Source organism: Trichoderma gamsii (assembly GCF_001481775.2).
Source record: "Trichoderma gamsii strain T6085 chromosome Unknown Scaffold_24.2, whole genome shotgun sequence".
Taxonomy (NCBI): Eukaryota; Fungi; Ascomycota; class Sordariomycetes; order Hypocreales; family Hypocreaceae; genus Trichoderma; species Trichoderma gamsii.
The window spans coordinates 87,397-99,721 of NW_020171361.1; the positions used below are offsets into that span (position 1 = coordinate 87,397).

Here is a 12,325-nt window from a genome sequence, read left to right on the forward strand (position 1 = left end):
CTTTTTCCAACAATCCTTCCATTCCGCTTTCTCCTGCAAAGCTGATAGGGAGTAAACCTGATAGGATGTTGCTGACAGATTCTTTACTCACGTGCATAGCTACATGTACCCTTGTCTACCGTACAGTACAGTCTCCTTTTGCTTATGATATGAGAAATGAATCAGACAACGGCCTAGTCTATGCCTATTGTAAAACACCTAGGGATTTGATTTTGAATCGAAACGTCCTCGTCGACAAATTATGCGTGAAAGCCTTGGGGGCATAGTGCTACAGGTCAGTCTCTTCAACGTTGTCACAGTGGCTAGCCAACAATCCAAGGATTTGATGGGTGGTTATACATCAATGATACGCTTTTATAGCCCTAGGAGAACCAGTTTAAAGAATAGCTAGAGCAAACTACAACAAGCTCATTGGTAGCATTTCTATACTCAGAGCCAGGAAGTTTTACTAAAGGCCCGATAGAGTTTATTACCAAGTCTCCAAAGCCAGTGGCAACGAAAAAACACTTACCCACCGCCAAGTAAGCAGCAGAAAATGTTGGTAGTATTAGGCAGGTGCAGGGGAAATCCAAGCCAGGAGATTTTGGTGATGTGGTCCACCAGTACTATAAGCTAGGTGCTAGTGAAGTGTTCTTATGTGCATGAATAATTGAAGAGCCTTACCTTTCGATGCACTACCGAGCACATATAGTGGTTGACTTTACTACCATTAAGAAGGCTTAACCGGAGGCTAATAAGGATTCGACCTATGTATTTATTTTTGCGAAATGAAACTCACTTAATTTCTCAAATTGCATAGAGTCAACTTCATTTTACAATTCTTATTTCATTTAGCAGGAAATGGGTGATATCTACAAGAAGACCTCAACCCCCGCGTTTGTTTCGCTTCCCTGATCCTTCAACCATCTGCTCCGGTGCCAAAGTCTTCTCTGCGCAATAAATCACCCGAAAAAAATCTTCCCCAATGTGTTTTATCTATTCCCTCGCAATCCCGACGAACCTTTGTCAGCAGAATTTTGAGGAATTTGACAGGACTCTTTGTGAATATTCCGTCTTGATCACAAGCACTGTTAGGGATAAATCCATCCGCTTCCACCACTGCTCCGGTCTCTGTTGCTAAACTCATCATTTTGCATGTCCCTTCATAGTCGGCATAGGAAGCAAAATATAATTGACCGGAGAAGACATTTAACAGTAATCGCATAGAAGACGGCAGGTGCCAATCTCTTCCGAGAAGCGGTGTTGGGTAGAGTTGCAGTGAATCCAACGACGAAAAGGCTAGATTTGGCCGGGGGCCGTATAGATGAAGCGCTACATGGTTTGAAGTCCTAATGGATGGCATCAGCTCCTGAGCTTCATGGGGGCTGATAATCACCAGGCGCTGAACCGAATTGCCATTTCCAGTGGTACTCAATATCCATTGCACTGGTCGCTGATAGGAATCCAGCAATGAGGCGGTGCCACTAAGAGCAACAGTGTCCTTGTAATCTAGTGTCGTAACAATGCTTTCTGGGAACTCATGGACGTCGAAACTGTTCGCTGCACTAGTGTTCCACAGAGTCTGAAAAGCAGGTATAAACGCTGGAGATGAAGAGGGCATTTTGCCAGACTTAATAAATTCAACAACGTCAGGGTGCAGCGAGTGCTTTCTGGGATCAGCTGGATGTGGCCTTTGTACCTGTCGTTCTTGCTCCATCTCTGGCGACAATTCTCGTTCTTGTTCTTCAAGAAGAGTGGATTGCTGGCTGCCCAGGCAATCGAATTGCTTGCATCGCTCTTGTATTTCCAATATAGCGCGGTTTTCCGATGAAGAAGGTAACTTGGGGTTTGTATGCGCCATCAAACGAGGACTATACCTATCTTCCATCGACTGCGCCTCAACTTCGAGAAGCATTTGTGCTTCCTCTATCGACAACTGGCGTGACTTTTCGTCTGTTACTTCGCCCCATATAGCCTTTTGACGCTCAAATCTCTCTCCTTGCACGGCCCACAACGGCATATTTCGCCTCGTGTCAGCATACGTCTCAAAAATTGCCCAATGCAAGACATCCATAACGCAAATCTTATTGCTACCTGAGAGGCCAGTTGCCGAGCAAATCTTTGTCTGGATCTCCTCTGGTACACAAAATACGACGGATTGGCCTTGGCCAAGTTTCCGCATTCTCATGCATGCTGTATTCAATCAGCCGTAGCACTTGCATCACAATTAAGACTACTTACCTTGCACCAATCTATCTTTGGTCAGACTAGGACCCAGAGTAACCGCAGCTCTGTAGCCAGTTGGGAGCTTGAGATCTGTTCCTCTAGTGTGAGCTTCGTCAAGATATACGAGACAAAGATCCAGCCGATGAGAATAAGCAGATGTTTGCAGCTTTTCGACGTATCCCTTGCGATCTATAGCGCATAGTTCATCAGCATCATTGAAAAACACCACCGCTTCTTTCTCTTTTTCGACAGGGACAATCTTTAGCCACTCCTGCGCGACTTGGATATTAGTGAGTTCAATTATCTGTGCTCCAACATCAAGAATGACATGAACTGGAGGATCCAGAGACCGAGCAAATGTTAGGAATGCGTTGCCCGACGGTGCTTCTTCCTTTGGTCGTGACATAAGTACAACGCTATTCTCAGACTGTAACAACCTTTCAAGGACCAAGGCATTGGTGTGTAGTTGATCGTCAAGATCCAACTGTTCAATCTCAAGAGGCAAAAGATCGCGTGAATCATTAGTGCCACTGAATCCCGTTGTAGGATGAATCTTTTGCTGTCCAATGTCCCAGCCAGAAGCGGAAAGCTTTTCTGGAAATTCCTTCATCTCTCTGGGAAAGATAATATGCGCAAGGAAATAATCAATGACGTTTTTCGAGTATCGGAGATGAGGGAACAGACGATGGGTGACTTGGTAACGGTCCTTGATGTTCACTCCGACAAGGCGATGGAATGACTCAGGAAGACTTGGAGCAAATTGGATCCACTCCGAATACTCGCTTTCAGCTTGGTCCAACTTCATTAGGTGCTCGAAACACAAAAAGAGGTCATCATCAGATAATCCTCCGTAGTAGTAGCTCAAGCATGTGAGTACAATGACAACATCTACATGACTGAATTCGGATCTTGGAGTTGGGCTATCCTTTGCTCGGTAGGGCACAGCAAGTCTCGTAGCAGGCTGCCGGGTGGGAGCAAGCCCATAGTTGACTCTCCAACGCTTCTGCTCGAAAACGAATCCTAAGATGCCCTCTGCTATAAGGCCTCTGAGGAGAAGCAATGGCCCTTTGGTCAACTCAGTATAAAAAGAACACTGTTCCACTGCAGTTATCTGTTCAGAGGAAAGAAACGCAGTTGAAATATACTTGAGTACAGCATCTTGTGTGCTTGGTTGCTGGTGAACTACCGGAAAACCAGAAAGTCCGACGTTGCAGATTTGATGAGATAGTTGGTTCATCAAACTATCTAGGGCGTCCTGTCGAAGTATACGAGTTTTGGGGAAGCATCCTTCAGCATGGTAATTGACTTCGATAGAATCGGGGAAGCTCTCCTGTATCTGCGGCACTATTCGCGACATGAGACTAAGCACTTTTTGGACGAGTATCCAGCGGTCAGGACTGAGCTCAATTGGCCTTTGAGTTCCCATCGTATATATCAATTCGAATTTTACACTGTAATTCTCGTCACTTTCATCAACGATATCTCTAGTGTTGCGGTCCAGAAATCGTTGTGTGTCCAATAAAACGCGTCCGACTTCTTCCCGTCCAGAAAGAAGGCATTCGATGCCCATGAGCTTTTGGGAAAGTATGTGTTCCGGCTGTGAAAGAAGAACTCCACCCAATTTCATGCAATCTCTATAAATGCTGTCCAATGATTTGCAGTCATTTGCCGTCAGTCTCAAGGATCGAGAAAAGGGCATATAGTACACTCGTTTGCCCAACCATCCGCCTAATTTGGTGACAAGAATACGATGGAGCTCCTTCGCCTGTGGTTTTGTAACAATAACGCGTACAAGTCGAGATCCGTCTGCCAAGTGAGCTGCTATAATAGGAACAATGATGGATGATTTCCCTTCGCCCATATTTAGCTGCATAGTGACATTCTTGCCATTCGGAGGCGCCCTCATATTTGCGGCTACACTTTCTTGATTCTCCCGGATTAAGATGTCGCTTTCGATTTCGAGTAGCAGAGACTTGGGGTAATCAAGAGGTTGCCAGTTGCGATGGCCAACATTGAGTAGCTCTTTCATAAGGTCATCCCGGTTGTCGTGTAAGTATCTCATGCGTCGAGCGCGTTGTAGTCTAGACAATGCCAGCCCATAGTCGACGATAGCCTGTTTCCACTGATTAGGTATTTTGTTCCACCATTTGCTCGCCAATTGCCGCAGAAAAAAGGCTGGGGAAACTCTAGGTGCCATAAAAAGCGATATTGCCAGCGTTGTCTCAGTGTCTGATGCATTGCCAGTCGTAGGTCGCATAGCTATCGTCAAAGCTTCGCAAATTCGGTCTGCATCCTCTTTGCAACGTTGTAAATTCTTGTCCAATTCACCAACAAGATCTTCCCCATAAGATTTAATAAAATACTGATGATCTTGAAGGTTTAACTTTTCGAAACTCTTTTCGAGATCTGATACATAGCTGGACTGATGATGGTGTCGTCGTGCATTGTCCCGTTGCAGTCGCTCTACAAGAGCCGCCCCATTGGAATAGTTTTTGGCGCGATCGGCACTATAACCCAAAAGCTCTGGAATTGTACCCTGGATAACTGGTTGCGGTAGCGGAGGGTCGAAGATTTCAAAAAGATCACAATCGTTGAAAAAGACTCGTTTGGCTGATTTTGTAGGGATTGGTGGTGTTTCAATACGCGGACCCCAATCAATCGACTCGACGGAATAGCGTCGAAGGACATTTACGATCTCAACAAAGTGATCATACAGTCGATTATTGGAGAGCCAGCTAATCCACCTCTTTCGCACGACTTCCATGGCTCGACCTAAATAAATATACGTCGAAATATTGCAGCTGGATGGAGTTTGAAGATTTTCGCAAATCCATTGGCTTTGCAGAGAAGCTGAAAAATCTGTTACAGCCGTGTCCAAATTTTGATGGAAATTTTGGTAGCGCCTATTCGTCAAGCTTGACATGGATTCCCTGTGGTAAGGGCTCATGTGAGAATCAGGGGAGTCCGAGAAAGGCTTGGAATTGCACCTAGCAACATGCTGCAACCAGGCTGAGGCAACCTTGTGACCGTCAGACAATTGATAGGATTGAGACTTGGGTACAATTGTACCTCCAACAGACGACATAGTTGCGCATGCGACTAGAGTTTGTATAACCTGTAAGTTACAGGACTCGGAGTAGCCCATTGCGGCAAGACAGAACATAGCCTGGAACGTGTTAATGTTATTTTGTTGTCTTCCCAGGGTATGGTAGAGCTGGCACCAGTGCGAGCTAAGAAGTGGCCTGGCATCTTCCAGCCATTTCGCATCATAAGAGATAACGCTGTCAGGCAGGGGGGTGTCTGGGCCCAGCATGCTGTCGCCTTTAGACAGGTATGCCCAAAGGATATCCGCAAAATTGGATGGAATAGCTTCAAAAAGATTGGCCCGCATTGTGAACAGAGATCTTGCTATTTTAAAAGAACGATTATATCTGTCGGAAAACGAGACCCTATCTCGCCCATGATAGAAATTGTCTTTGGAAGAGGCGAAGTCTTCAGCGCCAAACCCGAACAGGTGAAAACAAGAAGATCGGATCGCTTGACGTTCTTCTAGTAGCGGCTCTACCCTGTCAAGGGCCTGTGGTTCAATATAAGTGTCAGGATAGAAAAATTTAAACGATGCGGCCTGGCGTAGGATTGACTGGACAGACCTATGGAACCCGATGTGCTGAGACAGGCTACTCAGACAGGGATCCCACGAAGTGCTTTCCATTACTCTCATGTATTCTGGATAGTAGCGTCTGCTAGGAGATATTTTTGCAATGCAGTAAAGACGTTCAAGGTTTTCCTCTGATAAGCACCGGAACGATCTAACGGCTGCTGAATCAAGGATCATGAGAGCCGCTTCTGTGCCGGTCATTCCAGTCAGAGGGTCAGGAAGGCAATGTGAAGTGAGAGCATGAAGATAGCACATTATCAGCTTGCTCTGCAAGCTCCCATTGTCCACAAGTCGCCCTAATAGCGTGTCAACATCGTAGAAATGGACCTTTTCAGAAATTCCATAAGGAATGAAGACACGAATATGATCCTCACAGCCGTACCACTTAGCTTTACCGCTTGGTAGGAGCAGCTTGCGTCTTTGCAGATCATCTGTTAAGACTAATTTGCTCTCAAGTCCAATCAACACACCAATGTTTTGACAGGGATCTATATGCATATCGCGAAATTGACGGCTGTAGACCTTATCTGATTTTTGGTCTGACCAAAACTCTAGCTGGAACCTTGGCAATGCGATGTTGACCCGATTGAAGTCTGAGTTGGCAATGACGTGTATGTAATCGGGGTGTTCAAGCGGAGCCAACAGCTTGTGAAGGCGGTGTACCGCTATGTCAGTGAGGCCAAGGAGAAACTGGCCGCTTTTCTCCATAATCCAGCCTGAGTGAAAGGATGGCTCCAGCTTCCTCATTCTCCAACACTCCAACGGTAAGTCCCAAGGCGAGGACTTTGGTCGAAATTCGATCTGGCCGGTTCCCCGACGATACCAATGAGAATAATCGTCGATGAAATGCTTTGGTAGTATTTGATTGAAGACTCGTGGTGGAATGAGGTCAAATGTATCCTCTTGTTCCCTCTCTCCTGCTCTGACCGCCACCAAGAGAAGGTCTTTCTGTTCGAAATCACTGAGACCAAAATATATTTTGTAGTCGTGGTAAACCCCTTTGGAGGAAAATTGCATACCAGGCATGTCCGTCGGCATTACTTCCACCATTGACCTTCCGAAATACGTCTCATAACTCTGATGCCTCTCGTATTCCACCGGCAATCGCGACAGTGGCAGCCCGTTGACAAGCAACTCGGCCGTCAAAAGGTTGAAATATACATTCAGAGAGCCAAGTCCGTTTGCAGCCACTGTTCGTGTCACAAGCCAGTGATCGGCTGCGGTAGAAAGGGTTTTCCATTCTCCACCGCCAGGATATGTTGACCAAGTATTTGCAATGGCTTCATCTAGCCACGAACTGCGGCCACACAATATCTCTTCAATATACAATTGATGAGCCTGGTACATGCACTGATGCCAGCGGTTAGCTGCGCTGCGGTAGAACGCATCTTCCGGCTTCATCGCAAATTGCATGGTAGACTGAATAGCAATCGATGATTCGATCATTATACAAGCCTCTTCCGGATTCTTCACAATCCGCTGTAAATGCTTGTCATCGACGTAGAAGGAAGCCATACACACCAGAGCTACTTGGAACACTGTTTCAATAAGCTCTATTCGTTGCGTTTCATCTTGAGCTTCTTTTACTCGATCCTGCAGGCTGCGAAGCCACACAAGGGCCACTTTCCGACAATCTCTAATGAAGGAAGCACAATCGCGCGATATAGCCAGACATGGTGCCCAAGATAAAAGTCTTGTTCCGAGCGAGATAAAAGCAAACAGTGCTTGGAAAGATTCCCAATTTTCGCTGATTCTGGCTAGTGCTAGCCGAAGACCCTGCAGGAGCGTGGCAGCGAACATTTCATCGTCCAGATCCTGGTGGCTCCCTCTGAGGGCAGATTTTGGTAACGGAGGTCCGGCTTGTCGGCTGGTTTGCAACAGAATCAACACTGTATCAAGTTTCCTGAAATCTAGTGCTGGAGTATGAAGATTCACTAGAATATTCTGCCACCCAAGGCGGTATCCAACTGGAATACTGGCCATAGCCTTGAATTCTTCGAGGGAAAGATGATCTGGAGACATTGCCTGTCGCGAAATAACATGGTTTGGTGTCAATCCGTTTGGCTTATGGTGAGGCCGGAAAATGAAGTCTTGGAGGCTGGCGCACTGCTGTGAAAGAGTGTAGGTGCACATTTTGGGAACGTCGTCTGTACAATGAATCTCGGATATGTAGCAACGTTGTTCGGCATCGTAATAAGCGTATCTCATGCCATTCGCCACCAACACATCTTGCAACACTGCAGTTTTAACCAGCTTAGACCTCCTGTGAGAATGTACGTTTGGCTTTGTAGTGGACGCGAGAATTATCGTACGCGCGGCGTTATCGTAATAAGAAGGCAGGTAAAGGCCCAGAGTCCACTCAGCAGGCTGATCACCGCTACCACCATAGAGTGACCCCAAGACATGAATTCGACAGAATGATGACATATTACGCCAGTCATTGAAGCATTTTGGGACCTTCAGCTCAAAAACCGTCGATTGCGCGTCGAGCCTCTTCTCGGGAAGTGGCCATTCATGAATGTCAATACGCAGTGTTTCGGCCTTATCCAGGTAGTCGCATTTACTACAGGAAGAGCTATGCTCAGAGTTTGAAACCCCCGTCTTCCAGTTCACGACATCCTCAAAGTCATGGCTAGCGCTGTTATAGAGCTTTATCCAGTTTTCGTATTCATTTTTAAGCCTAGAGAATTCGTCTTTCTTTCTCTGTCGCGCTGATTCTGCTTCTTGTTCAATGTCCCGAAGCAATGTCTGATGAGCTGGAGAACTGTCAAAGTATTGGACTGAAAAAGAGTGTACGTGTCCAAACGAGTGAAAGATGGAGGGATATGAGAAATAGGCGCGAGCACGCCGCTGTTCCAAATAATCTTCCACAGTTTTTAGTCGCTCCATCTGCCCTCTAAGCGGCAAGATGAGAGACTGCAGTAGTTCATGAGGCATCTCCGACCTATAGTTCAATATGAGTGGATGATGCTGGGTAGCGGCTTTGTCGCAAGCAACCCAGAGTTCCATAATGACTAGCAACATGATGGAAATACTCTCCGGATCCTCATCATACTGGCTCAACGCAAGGTTGTAGTAGGCTTCAGTAGTATTGTAAAGCCTCTCGCATGTATCTTCCTCCAAAATATGAGAGGTTAACCACGGATATAGAGAAGTTTCAACCCAGGTTTCAAAGGCGGATAAATAGAAAGGGATTGTGCTCTGCTCTTTGGGGCTAATAGCCTCAAGAGATGGTAAGTCGTCTTTTTCATTCTTTTCCAAAATCCATGGTGGCGTGAAGTCTTTGTCAGCCTCAATTACTTGTCGACTGTAAATTTGCTCAATGAAATGGTCAATCTTTTGGCATGTTACAAACCTCCCTTGTGAGATTTCGTTGGCCGACAGTGGATGAATATCCACAAGAGTTTCATTTTTTCGCATGATAACATTCCATCTCTCTTCATTTTGGCTTTGGCAATTGCGCAAAACTTTTTCAACTGTCGCAATCCATGGATAGGCTTTGTGCCGGTCAATCTTGATCAGGCGCTTGGATATCTTGGCCATCATGCAGTGATATATATCGCTGGGGAGGTCATGGGCCTCACAACACTGCAAAATGTAGGCCATAAAGAATACCATAAACTCCTTGTATAGCTCTTTGTTTGAAGCTGAGCGTGAGAGGTACAGCTGGATTGCCACGCGAACAAGTAGCCAGACCGACGACCTATGCCACGGTGAATCAGCATTAGACCAGAGAACTTCTTCCCGAGTATTCTTCCAAATTTTAGATCCTTGAGACGGCCGGCCAATGGCGCTAAGACCGGTTACCAAGAAATCAGTTACAATTGTTGGAGCGGTAGTATCTCTTTCCTCAATGTGTTGGTCACCAGCCTTGGTTATCTTTGGTTTCATTTCAGACACTTCTTGGTAACTCATTGTCGCGATTGTGTTTGCAAGACCGGCCTGACATTGCTCTTGGTTGAATACCTCGAGGCTCACAGCAGTTGAAGAAGCCGGAAAAGAGCGTTTGAGACGTCCCGAGATAGCCATTACCCTTTCGTTCTGTGGTGACAGTTCAAATGGCTCAAACACAGCGTTGTCTTTATCGCATGTTATGACTATACCGGCATTCTGTGCTTTCACATGAAGCAACAAGAAACCCCCTGCCATTTGGTCAGCAAAGCTAGCTCTTACTACACAACGTCGCTCTTGTTTGCATGGATATGTTAACGTACCATTCTTATTGAGGTCATAGAATCCCTCGCGGAGCAGATCTTCATTCAAGAATCCGCTTCCATCAATGATCTTACGAAAACGCTGAATGGCCTTCACCGCCTCATCGATTGCGATCTTGTCGCTTGCATGGATGGTGGTGCTGAATTTCTGGAGCGCATCGGCGACGATAGCTAACATGGAAGCCTCGTGAGCCACAATGTAGGCATCGTCACCATTCTGTGGGAGCTTTGGAGGCAAAAAGATATTCTCCACCACATATTGTATGTCTTGGGGAGACAATTTTAAAGATTCTGCTACGTCCATGTCGTGTGTGTATTCATATCCTCCTGATAAAACGTATTCGGATGTCTGTTGATTATTGAATTGAGAGAAATTGTATAACAGCTCAAATATCTAGACTTTTCGTTAGTAATCTTGGGTTACGACGAGGCTCCGTATTGAGCAAAGAGACGCACGGATTTGTCAAAGAATCACTGTCATCAACCGAACAGTTGAACAATCATGATGATAGTCGCAAAAAAGCGATCGGTTCCCAAAACGAATTGCAGCTGGATCTCAATATATATTTGTGTACTTTGTTGTAGGCCTCCCACAGCCTAACCATGTTCGTCGTTGGACAGGCAAGCCGTGAAAGCCTGGCAAGTTGCACAGCACCAGCGGAGCATGCTGCTATTGGATGCCACCGGCAGCAGCCAGGCATATTTATTGCAGTATGTAGCCGCTCAGAGGTACGTATAATGGAGCTTAATGGTGAGTAGGACCCACTCTGTGCTATGCTCTCACTGTTTTGAACGGCGTGGCTGAGCGCCCTGCAGCCACAATGCTGCATGCGTGTTGGTACAGGATATATAACACGCTTGTTGTAACTGATGTATTCTTATCACAGTTAGATGTTTTATGCCTTGTCTACGAACTAGAGAAGGCATTCAATTAGAGACACCAGCAACAGGGATGACAGTTGCTATACCTGGACTACACTACCGGCCCTTTCATTCCCCACCTCGCATATACGGTGATCAGCTTTACTGCTCAGGGGGGCCTTGCAGCAATTTAGCCCAAATCCCCGGCTCAACCTGGATATGTCTTTGCTTGCTATTGAGCTCGTTTCAGCTTAAGAAGCAAAGGCGAAAGCTATAGGTTGGGTCCCTAGCTTATCTGTAGTTGCCTCTTCACTAGCTTTCCAATTCCTCGTTGTATAGTTGGATCTAAAGCGGAATTCAAAAGAGTTAAAAAGTAGAGCATTTACGTCAATTATATCATCTCTTGTACATCTATTGTTTCTATTCCTTGCTGGTGGTAAAGTGGAAGCTTCGAATAATGACAAGGTGCGGGTCATAGCATGGTATTACTGCGGTCTTAGTGGCATTGGCTTGTGGGCAAGCTAAGAGACGCTGTCTCGGCACTCTTTTACCTTCCGCCAAGTGACCAAGTGCGCCAGCCATCGCTTTCATCACCTTCTTTCTCTCCTAATGACGGCGCCTTGGCTACAAGCCCACATCCCCAGCATTCTCTCTTGTCTAAAACTTCCAATCTGTTTTTGAGTTCAAAAGACACATTCAGCTGCCAAATATCGGAGATGCAGCTCAATACAGCTTTGGGTGTTCCTTTTGACTGCCTACTTCAACCGTCTCCACCGTCGAGGGCAGCAATCCTAGCTTTTGTCAGTATCTTCTAATGCATCGGGAATTTCGTGCAATGACTTTCCAGAGGAACAAGCTATTTTTTTTTCTTGAATAGCATCAACATATGAATGGTGGTATCATATAAGAGGATTAACAATACGGTGCACGGATAAAGATGAGATAGACTGAAGTCTATTAGTCGCAAGCGTCTGAAAGGTCTCCCAAATACCAGTATCTCAATAACCTGCTGCTTTGCTATCCAGAGTATTACTACTTTGATACGTGATACTTAAATCGTGACTGGTTGGCTATTCCTCTAAACAGTCATTCACTGAAATGCTGTGATTGTCAGCAAACTACTCAACGTAGCAACGTGACTATTATTTAACATCCTACATCATCAGAATGTATGCGTACATTCCAAAAACATTTCTTTTCAGTTTACTCTCATTTAGTAATGCAATGCTAAGTTGCTAAAAGTGGAACCAATGGGTAACCAGTGTTGTCAAGCTAAGCAAATATCACCGAAACCGCATGTCTGTCGTTATTTGGTGACGTGGTGTGACCGATGTTCGGCTTCACTTTTGATGCTTTAAATGTAACTTTCCGTAATCTACTTTGGTTA

At 45.7% G+C, this 12,325-nt stretch overlaps 1 protein-coding gene across 1 annotated transcript; it reads right to left on the reverse strand.

Moving 5' to 3' along the window:
- Window positions 1–898: 898 nt before the first annotated feature.
- On the reverse strand, window positions 899–10,381 carry TGAM01_v206854 (hypothetical protein; the record flags this gene model as incomplete). The annotated part of the gene is made up of 3 exons (XM_024549962.1): window positions 899–2,172; window positions 2,221–10,005; window positions 10,078–10,381. The coding sequence occupies 3 exons, from the start codon at window positions 10,379–10,381 to the stop codon at window positions 899–901; spliced, it is 9,363 nt and encodes a 3,120-aa protein (XP_024405271.1).
- Between the last annotated feature and the right edge of the window lie 1,944 nt (window positions 10,382–12,325).